This window comes from Anomaloglossus baeobatrachus, chromosome 2 (assembly GCF_048569485.1).
Source record: "Anomaloglossus baeobatrachus isolate aAnoBae1 chromosome 2, aAnoBae1.hap1, whole genome shotgun sequence".
NCBI lineage: Eukaryota > Metazoa > Chordata > Amphibia > Anura > Aromobatidae > Anomaloglossus > Anomaloglossus baeobatrachus.
Genome location: NC_134354.1, coordinates 255,759,256 through 255,773,862, shown reverse-complemented (window position 1 = coordinate 255,773,862; position 14,607 = coordinate 255,759,256). Strand labels below are relative to the sequence as shown.

The 14,607-nt window shown below is 44.2% G+C and overlaps 1 protein-coding gene across 1 annotated transcript in view; it reads left to right on the top strand.

Moving 5' to 3' along the window:
* LOC142289798 (uncharacterized) overlaps positions 1 to 9,391 on the top strand; it is an 89,832-nt gene extending 80,441 nt beyond the window's left edge. Inside the window, exons 6-7 of the mRNA XM_075333729.1 lie at positions 2,300 to 2,397; positions 7,864 to 9,391. Coding sequence (XP_075189844.1) covers positions 2,300 to 2,397; positions 7,864 to 7,916 — 151 coding nt within the window. The 3' untranslated portion in view covers positions 7,917 to 9,391. The remainder of the gene's footprint in view (positions 1 to 2,299; positions 2,398 to 7,863) is intronic.
* The last annotated feature ends 5,216 nt before the right edge of the window (positions 9,392 to 14,607 follow it).

The following is a 14,607-nucleotide window of genomic DNA, read 5'->3' as shown; positions in this document are numbered from 1 at the left end:
TAATATATTTCTATGAAGCTGTATGCTCCTGTCTGGAGAGCTGCAGGCCATGGCAAGTGTGACATCGGCCTAAGAGAGATAAATATGGAAGAATATGGAAGAATGTTTCATCCAAATACAATCCAATTATAACAATAGAGTTGTAGTTATTACACCGTGTGCAGAATTATTAGGCAAGTTGTATTTTAGAGGATTTTTTTTATTATTGATCAACCCAATTGATGTTCTCAATCAACCCAAAAGACTCATAAATATCAAAGCTTAATATTTTTGGAAGTTGGAGTGTTTTTTTTTTTTTTTCTTCGATTTGGCTATCTTAGGAGGATATCTGTTTTTGCAGGTAACTATTACTGTGCAGAATTATTTGGCAACTTAATAAAAAACAAATATTTCCCATCTCACTTGTTTATTTTCATCAGGTAAACCAATATAACTGCACAAAATTTAGAAATAAACATTTCTGACATGCAAAAACAAAACCCCAAAAAATTTGTGACGAATATAGCCATCTTTCTTTATGATGACACTCAACAGCCTACAATCCATAGATTCTGTCAGTTGCTTGAACTGTTTACGATCAACATTGCGTGCAGCAGCCACCATAGCCTCCCAGACACTGTTCCGAGAGGTGTACTGTTTTCCCTCCCTGTAGATCTCACATTTTATGAGGGAACACAGGTTCTATATGGGGTTCAGATCAGGTGAACATGGGGGCCATGTCATTATTTCTTCATCTTTTAGACCTTTACTGGCCAGCCACGCTGTGTAGTAGTTTGATGCATGCGATGAAGCATTGTTCTGCATGAAAATCATGTTTTTCTTGAACGATACCAACTTCCTGTAGCACTGCTTGAAGAAGTTGTCTTCCAGAAACTGGCAGTAGGTCTGGGAGTTGAGGTTCACTCCATCCTCAACCCGAAAAGGTCCCACAAGTTCATCTTTGATGATACCAGCCCATACCAGTACCCCACCTCCACCTTGCTGGCGTCTGAGTCGGAGTGGAGCTCTCTGCCCTTTACTGATCCAGCCTCTAGCCCATCCATCTGGCCCATCAAGAATCACTTTCATTTCATCAGTTCATAAAACCTTTGAAAAATCAGTCTTAAGATATTTCTTGGCCCAGTCCAGTCTCAACGTTTTATCTTATGTTTCTTGTTCAAAGGTGGTCATTTTTCAGCCTTCCTTACCTTGGCCATGTCCCTGAGTATGGCACACCTTGTGCTTTTTGATACTCCAATAACGTTGCAGCTCTGAAATATGGCCAAACTGGTGGCAAATGGAATCTTGGCAGCTTCACGCTTGATTCTCCTCAATTCATGGGCAGTTATTTTGCGCCTTTTTAGTTCAACACGTTTCTTGCGACCCTGTTGGCTATTTGCCATGAAATGCTTGATTGTTCGGTGATCACGCTTCAAAAGTTTGGCAATGCCAACACTGCTGCATCCCTCTGCAATTCATCTCACAATTTTGGACTTTTCAGAGCCCGTCAAATTTCTCTTCTGACCCATTTTGCCAAAGGAAAGGAAGTTGCCTATTAATTAAGCACACCTTATATAGGGTGTTGATGTCATCACACCACACCCCTCCTCATTACAGAGATGCACATCACCTGATTTACTTAATTGGTAGTTTGCTCTCAAGTCTATACAGCTTGGAGTTGGACAACATGTATAAAAAGTATCATGTTATGAAAATACTCATTTGCCTAATAATACTGCAGACAGTGTAGAATACATACTGTAAGTGACGTAACAAGTGTCAATTACAGGGAACTACTATATAATATAAGGATAATTAGCCCTTGTCTAGATGACTTAATCTGGGCACTGGATTGTCATTGCTACTAAAAAATAGTGTTGCTAAAATGTGTTGGTTTTTTTATTGTTTTATTTGTTTATTTTAATCTTGAAGGTTCCCATTATGTTTCCTTTTTATCTGGGCAAGGTTTCAAATTATTTGGAAATTTGGTCCACTTTTTTGGGGCTGAGCTTCATACTAATTAATGCCCAGTGATATATTCAATTACAAATATTTAAAGAGAACCTGGGACCTTGGAAAATGCTATTTTCCAAATTTAGGGTTATTCTGCAGATAAACTGTTTTAATGTAGCGAAACTCCCTTATAGAAAGGGTGGTTACAGGGAGAAAATGAACTACTGGGAGTAGCTACACTTTCTGTAAGGCGGTCGGGAAGCATTGTAATACTATTTACATATCATTTCAAATGCAATGTGTGATTTTACCAAGGCATATGATAAGAATTGCTACCAATGTGATCAATTACTTTGCCTATTTGCAGACGTGAGCACTACAGAGCCTGGGATATTCTACGCTGGATATTATTTTTATGCATGGTTCTGTGTGTTGTATTTTTCAGCTATTATAAAACGTTTTCAGGTGAGTTTGCTTTGTATTTGTATTTAAATTGCTCAAAATTGAAAGCATCAAGAAGGCAAATTTGGGGAAAAATTAAAATAACTGGATTGATTGACATGTTAGTGATATGAAAATGATAAAAAATAGAATCAAAATTTAAAAAAAATCTTGAGGTATTCAGTATTGAAATGAGCACAACACCCAGAAATACATGCACTAACATGCCTTGACATGCTAGCAATGATTTTATTAAAGGGAATCTGTCCAAGCCGTCTAAATGGGCATGTAGGGGATAGAAATATGATACCTTGATATCTGTGATCCAATCTCTTATTCCAAAGAAATCCATATTTGTAACATTCACCGATGTTGAGGCAAGCAGTAGAAGAAGTGGACCCACCCTGACATGGGAGGGGCTTGACTAAGCGACCACCGAGGTATAGGCCAGGTGCCACTCCCAGGACAGTGTCCGGGACTGTGTCAGCTGTACCCCAGGGCAGGTAAGGACACAAGTGCAGTCAGGTACAGTCTTTGGTGAAGACGGGTGCAGCTGGGATGGCTGAGACAGACAAACTAGCTGGAGCAGACAGGTACGGTGGGCACAACAGGGTCAGATATGTATGGGAAGGCAGACATAAGTATGGGTAACGGGACAGGAGCACAGGACCTGACAACTAGCAAGTAGACAGGTAAACTGACTAACCAAAGGCGTTGTTCAGGCACCACCCTTAGTAGGAAGATACCTTAAGTACCTAGTGCCTCGAGCCATAGGCTGAGGGGCACTTCCGGGAAATGGCATGTCAGCCCTTTAAGAGCAGGGCAGGTGCGCACTCACCCTAAGTGCATTCCCAGGAGACCTATGCGTCGTCCACATGCCCCTGGAGAAGGCAGAGAAGCACATGGACAGCCATGGTGTGCGATAGAGTATGCAGTCTAGTGCAGCGGTGAGTCAGCATACCTACTGGGGGAGATGCAGGGTGGTACAGAGACGGAGGTGCTACAACATTTTTCTTAATATGTAAATGAACTATTAATAACTATGGGCCGGACACTGAGATGTGTGAGAGTCTACCTCCAAAGCTTATTTAAAATTAAAGGGATCATTAACAGAGTTGGACATATAGATTAGGAGAGCAGACTGTCAGTCATTACGTGTCTCACACTGGTAGTGCTTTCTTTCATTTAAAATAAACTCTGGAGGCAGATTCTCAGTGAGATTTATGTCCATCACATAGATCTTAACAGTTAATTTACATATAAAGAAAAATGTGTATTAATCTGGATTAAGACATCGGATTGCAGATATTAAGGTATCATTTTATTCAACTTCCCATATAGACAACTTAGGGGGGCTGATCCTACTAACAGATTCCCTTTATTGGTTTTCTGAGGAATGTTCTACCATGTTGAATGCACTTCATGCAAATCATTAAGATCCACTGCTAGCAGCTCCCTTAGCTATTGCCAACCAATGATAACCCAGGTGTGCTTGATGGGAGACAAGTTCAGAGATGGTGCAAGTCATGGTAACACATTTAGGACAAATAGGCTGCTCACAGTAGCATCAGCAACATGTGGCATAATGTTGGGTTGAAAGATGGCTCATGAAATACTTTGGAGAAATGGCCGTACCATTGGTTTGACCACCAATTCCATGTAATGTCATGCTACTGGTGTACATGAAATGCAGACTAGAAAGTTCTGGCTACCACTCATTATGTCACCTCACACAATCATCCTGTGAGTAGGGCTGGTGTGATGTTCCCTTAGGAAGGCCTATTCATAAACCTTGGAGATATCTCCAGATGAAGACTGGAAGCTGGAATGGTGCAATCAAGACTGGAATTGATGTCTATCTTTTTTAGCGATGAGCCCCACTTTTGCATTGAACACAATGATAGGCAGAGATTTTCTGGAGACCACATACAGTATGTGGGCAATACTATAAAGAAGCATTCATGAGAGAACACCACATAGCTCCAGGGATTATAGCATGGGGTGCGATAATGTACTGTAGCCAAACCCCTCTATGTCTTCATTCCAGGTACGCTAACTAATAGCTTGTTATTTCATTGACTTGGTTGTAGAACCTGTAGTATGGCCATTTCTTCAAAGTGTTCCAGGATCCATTTTTCAACATGATAATGCCAAGCTACATGTTGCTCAAATTACTGTAACCAGCTTTTGTGGCCTATATGTGCTTGTCCATGGCCTGCAGGGTCTTCAGGCTTGTCTCCCATTCAAGGGAATCTGTCAGCAGGTTTTTGCTATCTAAGCTGAAGCCAGCATGCTCCAAGGGTAACACAGACAGTTCAGGTATGCCTCTTTTGTCACAGTCTGACACTTTATTTTTTTGTTATGTTTGTTTAAGCAGCAGGACCCTTATCATTACAGAACTAGAAACCCACATGCAGAGAAGCCTGAAAACGCTGTGATTGACATATCACTGTCAATGTACAATCTCTATTGAGAGCCAAGTGGGGGCAGAGATAGCTCTCTGGAGTCATCTACATGACTAAACCTAAAAATTGAGATTGTGTCAAAACAGCTGCAGACAGCAATCGAAGTGATACATGGTTGGATTCAGAATCTCATTGCTTACATCCTGCTGCTCTCAGATGAAGTGGCAAAAACCTGATGGCAGATTTCCTTTAGGCCCCCTTCACACGTCCGTGATACACGTGCGTGTTTGGTCCGTTTCCGTATATACCGGAGACACGGCCAAACGTGCACCAATGTTAATCTATGATTGTGGTCACACGTCCGTTATTTCATTATGTCCGTGTGTGCGTGTCCGTGATCCGTATGTGTTTGCGTTTGGCACGGATGCATGTCCGTTATCTGCACGGAGCACGCACACGTGGACACAATGAAAGTCTATGGGTATGTGCACACACGTTAGTAAACACGTATGCATCTACCTATAGTCCGTGTCCGTTTGGTGTTTTTATTTCTAGTGATGTCGGCTATTCTTTCTATTTCTGTGTATGTCGGTCAATCTCCCTGAGTCCGTCGGTCAGTCTCTCTGTCTCTCTGTCGGTCTCTCTGTCTGTCTGTCCCTCTCTCACAGTCTGTCGGTCAGTTTCCCCCCCTCTCTCATACTTACCGTTCCTCGATCTCCGGCACGGCTCTGCACGGCATTCACACTGCTGCGGCGGCTTTTACTATTTTGAAAAAGCCGGCCGCTCATTAAACAATCTCCTATTCCCTGCTTTCCCCGCCCACCGGCGCCTATGATTGGTTACAGTGAGACACGCCCCCACGCTGAGTGACAGGTGTCACACTGCACCCAATCACAGCAGCCGGTGGGCGTGTCTATACTGTGCAGTAAAATAAATAAATAAATAATTAAAAAAAAATGGCGTGCGGTCCCCCCCAATTTTAATGCCAGCCAGATAAAGCCATACAGCTGAAGGCTGGTATTCTCAGGATGGGGAGCTCCACGTTATGGGGAGCCCCCCAGCCTAAAAATATCAGTCAGCAGCCGCCCAGAATTGCCGCATACATTATATGCAACAGTTCTGGGGCTGTACCCGGCTCTTCCCGATTTACCCTGGTGCGTTGGCAAATCGGGGTAATAAGGAGTTATTGGCAGCCCATAGCTGCCAATAAGTCCTAGATTAATCATGTCAGGCGTCTATGAGACACCCTCCATGATTAATCTGTAAGTTACAGTAAAAAAACACACACACCCGAAAAACCCTTTATTAGAAATAAAAAACACAAACAAATTCCCTCATTACCAATTTATTAACCCCGACAAACCCTCCATGTCCGGCGTAATCCACGGACCTCCAGCGTCGCGTCCAGCTCTGCTGCATGGAGATGACAGGAGCAGCAGAAGACACCGCCGCTCCGGTCACCTCCACGCAGCTAATGAGGTGAGTATAGCGATCAGCTGCTGTCACTGAGGTTACCCGCGGCCACCGCTGGATCCAGCGGTGGCCGCGAGTTACCTGACTGACAGCAGCTGATCGCTATACTCACCTCATTAGCTGCGTGGAGGTGACCGGAGCGGCGGTGTCTTCTGCTGCTCCTGTCATCTCCATGCAGCAGAGCTGGACGCGACGCTGGAGGTCCATGGATTACGCCGGACATGGAGGGTTTGTCGGGGTTAATAAATTGGTAATGAGGGAATTTGTTTGTGTTTTTTATTTCTAATAAAGGGTTTTTCGGGTGTGTGTGTTTTTTTACTGTAACTTACAGATTAATCATGGAGGGTGTCTCATAGACGCCTGACATGATTAATCTAGGACTTATTGGCAGCTATGGGCTGCCAATAACTCCTTATTACCCCGATTTGCCAACGCACCAGGGTAAATCGGGAAGAGCCGGGTACAGCCCCAGAACTGTCGCATATAATGTATGCGGCAATTCTGGGCGGCTGCTGACTGATATTGTTAGGCTGGAGGGCTCCCCATAACGTGGAGCTCCCCATCCTGAGAATACCAGCCGTCAGCCATATGGCTTTATCTGGCTGGCATTAAAATTGGGGGGGACCGCACGCCATTTTTTTTTAATTATTTATTTATTTATTTTACTGCACAGTATAGACACGCCCACCGGCTGCTGTGATTGGGTGCAGTGTGACACCTGTCACTCAGTGTGGGGGCGTGTCTCACTGCAACCAATCATAGGCGCCGGTGGGCGGGGAAAGCAGGGAATAGGAGATTGTTTAATGAGCGGCCGGCTTTTTCAAAATAGTAAAAGCCGCCGCAGCAGTGTGAATGCCGTGCAGGGCAGCGCGGGGGATCGAGGAACGGTGAGTATGAGAGAGGGGGGGAAACTTCAGTTACTCGGGGGATTAGCGGTCACCGGTGAATCCTTCACAGGTGACCGCTAATCAGTACTCGACACAGACAGAGCCGCGGTATGAGGATGAAGTCGGGTGAAGTTCACCCGAGTTCATTCTCATCGCGCAACTCTGTCTGCTGTCAGACGACGTTTATAAACGACATTGTGCATCACACACACGGACATTACACACGGACATTACACGTACACATACACGTTAATTCCACACGCACACACGGACGTTCTGCACACAAACACGGCTAGCATACGCAATTCACACAGGTGCCACACGGACCATAAAAACGGACACAAAAACGGGACACGGACCCGAAAAACGGCCCGTAACACACGTGCGTGTTTTTCACGGACGTGTGAAGGGGGCCTTAAGCACATTTTAGACATCAATGACAAGCGATAGGGATCTGCCATCAGCAAATCTTGATAATTAATGATAATAACCTCATTGATAGCAATTAAGGCTTGTGTGTATATTTCTGTGCGTGGTGTTCATACTTGGTAATGAATAAATCGAGATGTTTTGTAAAAGTTATCATTTTTTCATTATTTACATATCAACCTATGATTGCAATAAATCTATGGCTTTTCCTTTGTGTTGTTTAAATTTAAATATTTCACAATGTGCATGAAAATGGAGATTACATGATACTGACATTTGTTTCCATCTTGTTTCAGAGAGAATAGCCCACGTACATCAGATGTGTAATCGCTCATTTAACAAGACCTAATCTGATGAAAATCGGATGAAAATACCCATAAAAATGCAGTATTCCAAGCCAAATATATTTTCAAAAGGATTCCTTTCCAAGTTTATATGAAAGGATTTAATGCCATTTTAGAACTAACTATACAGTATATCTCACACAGATGTGTAGACTCAACAACATCAAGTAGAAAAGTTGATGCTCTGACTCTCACACTCTGCCGACTAGGATTTCACACCCTCGGATCTTCCTGATGAACCGAAGAATAAGGCCCCTTTGGGCATCCAAAGTTGTCTTCAGTACTATTCCCATGCAGTTGTGAGGAAACAAGCCTAACAGACTGCAATTAGACACAAAATCACCACCTCCGATCTGCGGCAGCCATCATCTACCCCAGTAGACTTTTGAATGCTCCACTGTATCACTTACATCTACACAGCGTGTAGATTGAACATATGTTCTAATGTCTTCTGCTAATCCTTAGGCCTCATTCACACATCAGTATTTTTGATCAGTATTTTAGCATTATTTGTATGCCAAAACTAGGAGTTTTTCCAAAACACAGAACAGGTGTCAATCTTTCAATTATAGTTTTTCCTCTATAACCTCTACTCCTGGCTTTGTCATACAAACAATGAGACAAAATACTGACCAAATATGGACATGTAAATGAGGCCTTAACGTGAAAACAATTTATTCCTTAATTATTTATGTCCAGAACTGTGAAATAACCAATAATACGATGACGCTTTTTACCTTGTTTCATTACTAAATGCTTGTAAATGTTCTCTTAGCCTCCTCCTTCCCAATGGCTATACAGAGATCTTCAGATGGGTACAGCTGTCAGCTTGTCCTTTAAAATCATGTAAAGATGTCCCTGGTTGTACCCTGATAGTGTTTGTACCCCAGAGCTGGTATTTTTCTTCTTCTTCCTTGTTGGATCAGTGCATGTACAGAATTGCTTCAAAGCTCAGGTCTGCTGCTTCACAAAATGGTGTTTCCAGCATAGTCTGAGTAAGGGGTACTTTGCACGTTGCGACATTGCTACTGCGATATCGTCGGGGTCAAATCGAAAGTGACGCACATCCGACGTCGGTAACGACGTCGCAACATGTAAGGCCTAGATGCGTAGATAAACGATCGCAAAAGCATCGTAAATCGGTGATCTGTGTAGTGTCGGACATTTTCATAATGTCGCACCAATAGGAGATACGATGTTGTTCCTCGTTCCTGCGGCAGCACACATCGCTGTGTGTGAAACCGCAGGAGTGAGGATGTGAAGCCCCGCAAACGCTGTGTCGGTGCATTACCTTCAGGGACTCCACTCAGCTGGATCTGGTCACAGGTAGGAGATCTTCTTCTTGTCGTGACGCCACTCTCAGTATTGCGGCCAGTAGGGACCGCCACTGCAGGTTGAGGGTCGCCTGGGGCTGATGGTGTGTGCAGTTAGTTGGAATAGCCTCCTGAGAGTGAGGCAAGCCCCAGGGCCCGGTGTAGATGCGTAGTACTACAAGTCGCAGAATGACTCACACAGGCAGAACTGTCTTTCAAGGGCTTTACTCACATTTGATGGCAGGGTGAGTAGCCCGGGCGTAGCTGAGATGAACCAGGTGGGAACCAGGTATCCTTCAGGCTGACTTTATGAGGGTGACTACCAACTCGCCTTCCTTAGCCCTTGGTGGTTTGGGGTGACCCCGACTTTGAGTCCCTATGGGGGTCACCCAGGGAAGATGCTGCAGCCTCTCTCCCCTTCGTTCGCCGTGTGCTTGTCGCCTGGGCCAGATCACTCCAGCTTCTTGCCTCCTGTGAGCTATGGGCCCTAACTGTGGCTACGTGGCTGCGGCTTTTTGTGGTGTTGTGGCGTGGGCTTTGAGAGCCCCACACCGGCAGGTTTAGCAAAAGAAAGCTGGATCTATCTCCGCTTCGGGATCTGCCGCCCGTTTGGGCCTGGTGCTCTCTAGCAGTCTCCTTACTTCCCACTCCGTGCTCTTCTCTCTAGCTGAGATGGGTTTCGGGTAGCACTCCTAGTTGACCGTTCTCCCCCGTCAGTAGCCACTGCGCGGGCGCTGTTAGACAGCAACAGCCCCACAGGTCTGCTCCTCACTGAGCCCTATGGAGTTCTGCTCTAACTGACTCACTGCCCCTCCTCTCCTGTTCTTGCCTACGCCACCTAGCAACCAGACTCTCTTACCACACCCCTTGAGAGGAGATGGAGGCTTTTGGCCCCCTCCACTATTCCAGTGAAGGTCAAGGCTTTTCCCCCTCCTGGGATCCCCAGGGGTCCTCTCATGGGTACATGTGTGAGAGCTGATTACTATGCGCCTGTGTACCACACCCCTGTCAGCCTTCTGGATTACCTGTATTGTACTGTCCCCAGCATGGGTGCAGTACTCAGTGGTGCCTGACCAGGTCAGGGGCGCCACAAGGAACATCTCCTTACCTGCCACCACCGGCTATGCGGAATGAAGGAGGTGGGCGGGATGTTACGTCCCACTCATCTCCACCCCTCCGCTTCTATTGGCCGCCTGCCGTGTGACGTCGCTGTGACGCCGCACGACCCGCCCCCTTAGGAAGGAGTCGGGTCGCCGGCCAGAGCGACATCGCAGGACAGGTAAGTGCGTGTGAAGCTGCCGTAGCGATAATGTTCGCTATGGCAGCAATCACAAGATATCACATGTGCGACGGGGGCGGGTAGTATCGCGCTCGGCATCGCTATCATCGGCTAGCGATGTCGCAGTGTGCAAAGTACCCCTAAGTCTAATGTGTAATTATGCTTTTTGTGTCCTGATTTTTTTCAAGAACAATATGACCTTTTGTTTATTTGAATAAATAGTTGTCTTATCTACAGCTGATAATTTTGAACTAATTTGTGCCAATCTTTCAGGATTACAAGTTGAACTTAATGGAACCATGTCTTTTTCTATAAACAAATACAGTCACAGTCGAAAGTGTTGGCACCCTTGAAATTGTTCCAAAAAACAAAGCATTTGTCACAGAAAATTATTGCAATTACACATGTTATGTTACTGCCACGAAGACTATGTGATAGCGGGGAACCAGGGCCTATAAGCTGTCCCTCAAAATAGGGGGTCCTATGCTATCCCTAATCTCAGAAATACTCCTGACGGTGTAGAGGCCTGAGTCTCCTTCCTGTCTCTGCTCCTGACCACTCTTGATTTCATTCCCCTCCCCTCGGGAGGGACAGGACAAGAGAGTGATGAAAAACACAGATATAGACAGACAAGGGAAAACGAAAACTCTGTAACACAAGACATCCACAAACACACAGGTAAAGACAATAAGAGGTTCAGGAGGAAAACCAAGAGCAGGAAGAAACCTACAAAACAACAGAAGTAAACTCCACTACTGCACCAAGCAATGAGCACAACTTTCACAATTAAGTCTGGGACACCACAAGACAGACCAACATAGAATAAACTATAGCTGGCATGGGTGGAAGGTTTCAACTAGCATAAATAGGATGGGAGCAGATGAGATAAGCCTTCTCAAAATATGTGGCCAAAGGAGCAAGCAGACCAGCAAAGATTAGCACTTGCTAGCCTGCCTATTTATCAACACATAGAAGGCCGACTCTTGAATCTGCCTGTGTTGATCCCAGACTCCAGAGAAATTATGAAGTGGAGTGTTGCAATCTGCAATCTGAACAGGACCCAATGCAATCCTTGCATTGTGTGTTTTTGTGTGCCAAGCATGCAGAACAGAAAAAGGAGAAGAGACCTGTCTGAGGACTTGGGAGCCAAAATTGTTGAAAAATATCAACAATCTCAAGGTTACAAGTACATCTCCAAAGATCTTCATGTTCATTTTCCATGGTGCAAAACATAATCAAGATGCTTACAACTCAAAGAACTGTAGCTAATGGAGCGCCCCACGGGGCAGGTGGAATCAACCTACTCATCGCCGGGCCATCGACTGTTGGGGTCACGGGTGCCTCAGGATTGGAGGATTGCTGATGTGGTTCCGATATTTAACCCCTTAACGACCGCGGGCCGTAAAATTACGTCCTAAATGACATAATGTTACTGCCCGCGGTCCTCCGGCGGCAGCATGCCGCGATCGGCACACATCTCAGCTGATTTTCACAGCTGAGATGTGTGCCTGCTAGGCACGAGCAGAATCGTTATCTGCTCGTGCCGATTAACCCCTTATATGGCGCTGTCAATACATGACAGCGCCATTATAAGCGCGATTGCGGTAATATTTTCCTTACCGCCCGATACCGGAAGTCACATGACGCAATCACGTGACTCCCGATAGTTGTCATGGTAGCACAGGGTCATGTGATGACTCCTGTACTACACCTGACTTGGTTTCACTTTCGCTGTGCCCGGGGCACAGCAAAAGAGAAAGACAGCGTATCTGCTGTTTACAGCCTTGCAGCTGTGATCAGCAGATACTGCAGAGCGATCGGAATGCTGATCGCAATAGCCCCCTAGGGGGACTAGTAAAATAAAAAAAAAAAAGTTAAAAAATAAGTTTTAAAAAATTAAAAAAAAACAAAAAAACCTAAAAGTTCAAATCACCCCCCATTCGCCCCATTGAAAATTAAAGGGTTAAAAAAATAAAAAATATACACACATTTGGTATCGCCGCGTTCAGAAACGCCCGATCTATCAAAATATAAAATCAATTAATCTGATCAGTAAACGGCGTAGCGGCAAAAAAATTCCAAACGCCAAAACGACGTTTTTTTGTCGCCACAACTTTTGCGCAAAATGCAATAAGAGGCGATCAAAACGTAGCATCTGCGCAAAAATGGTACCGTTAAAAACGTCAGCTCGAGACGCAAAAAATAAGCCGTCATTGAGCCTAAGATCCCGAAAAATGAGAACGCTACGGGTCACGGAATATGGCGTAAAACGTGCGCCACTTTTTTCGGACAAACGTCCGATTTTTTTTTTAACCCCTTATATAAAAGTAAACCTATACATGTTTGGTGTCTACGAACTCGCACTGACCTGAGGCATCACACCCACACATCAGTTTTACCATATAGTGAACACAGTGAATAAAATATCTCAAAAACCATAGTGCTATCGCACTTTTTTTGCAATTTTTCAGCATTTGGAATTTTTTTGCCATTTTCTAGTACACAATATGGTAAAACTGATGGTTTCTTTTAAAAGTACAGCTCGTTCCGCAAAAAATGAGCCCTCACATGACCATATTGACTGAAAAATAAAAAAGTTACGTCTCTCAGAAAAAGAATGGCGAAAAAAAAAAACGGAAAGCGAAAAATCGGCCGGTCGTGAAGGGGTTAAGAAAGGTAAGAAGGTGGATCCAGGCAACTACCGTCCAGTAAGCCTGACATGAGTAGTATGCAAAGTTTTTGAGGGCATTTTAAGGGATGACATCCAAAAATATATTGCAGAAAATAATATAATAAATGATAGACAGCATGGATTCATGAAAGATAAGTCGTGTCTAACCAACCTGTTGGGGTTCTATGAGAAAGTAAGGGCAAATCTGGATATTGGTAATGCAGCTGATGTGATTTATTTAGACTTTGCAAAGGCATTTGATACTGTACCACATAATAGCCTTATACTAAAGATCCAGAAGCAAGGACTAGGGGAAACTATATGCAACTGGGTAAGGAATTGGCTAAAAGATAGGAAACAAAGAGTAGTCATAAATGGTACAGTCCCTGACAAAGGTTCTGTTGCATATCCATGTTATGTAAATAAAAGCTTATAACCTGACTTTAAATTCATCCATTGGTTTCATAAATTACTCTTTTGAAAGCTGAAACCCTCCCAAATTTGGTTTAGGTTATGAAAATAAAGTTCCTGCAAAACTGAAATATTGATCATTTGATGAACACAGAAAGGTTAGATTTTGGCAAGACAAACGTTTTGTCACCTTGTCATATAATGCACCCAATCCTAGTTTACATCCTTACTTGTGCTCACTAAATGATCGGTTAATTAGTGGGTGTATATAAAAATAAACCCAGCACCCCAGACCTTCATTTGAACTGCAACTTGACCTCTGACAACATGCCAAAAATCCACCCTGCGACCAAAGCCTTGGTTATCAAGAGGCTGAAGACCAGATCCACTGCAGAGGTGACTAGCACCTTTAATGTGTCTCAGCGTCAAGTACAAAGAATTAAAAAAAGATTTGAAGAGACTGGGAATGTTTTTGACAAGCCCAGGCCCGGCAGACCCCGCAAGACAACTGCTCAGGAGGAACGTTTGTTGGTTAGAAAATCCAAAGCTGGCCCCTCTTCCAATGCACCAGAGATCCAAAAGGACGGGTCACCTCAAGTCCCTGTGTCAACTAGAACAGTTTGTAGGACTCTGTCTCGAAATGGCCTCCATGGTCGAATCAGTGCCCAAAAGCCAGCACTAAACAAAAGACAATTAAAATACCATGTGGCATTTGCTTTGCTAAGTCCCATAGTCTGCTAAACAGGTGGACGCTGGAAATGTGTCAGAAGGTGGATTTCTCTAATGAATCTTCAGTTAAATTACACCACACCCACCACAAATACTGCAGGAGACTTAATGGAGCCTGTATGGATCAAGAAAACAGTTAAGTTTGGTGGTGGAAAGATCATGAAGTATTAGCTACCTCTTACATTCCCAATCATAAAAGGGGTCAAATTCTGCAGCAGGATGGTGCTCCATCTCATACATCCATCTCTACAACAAAGTTCCTCCTGGCAAAGAAGATCAAGGTGCTGAAGGAC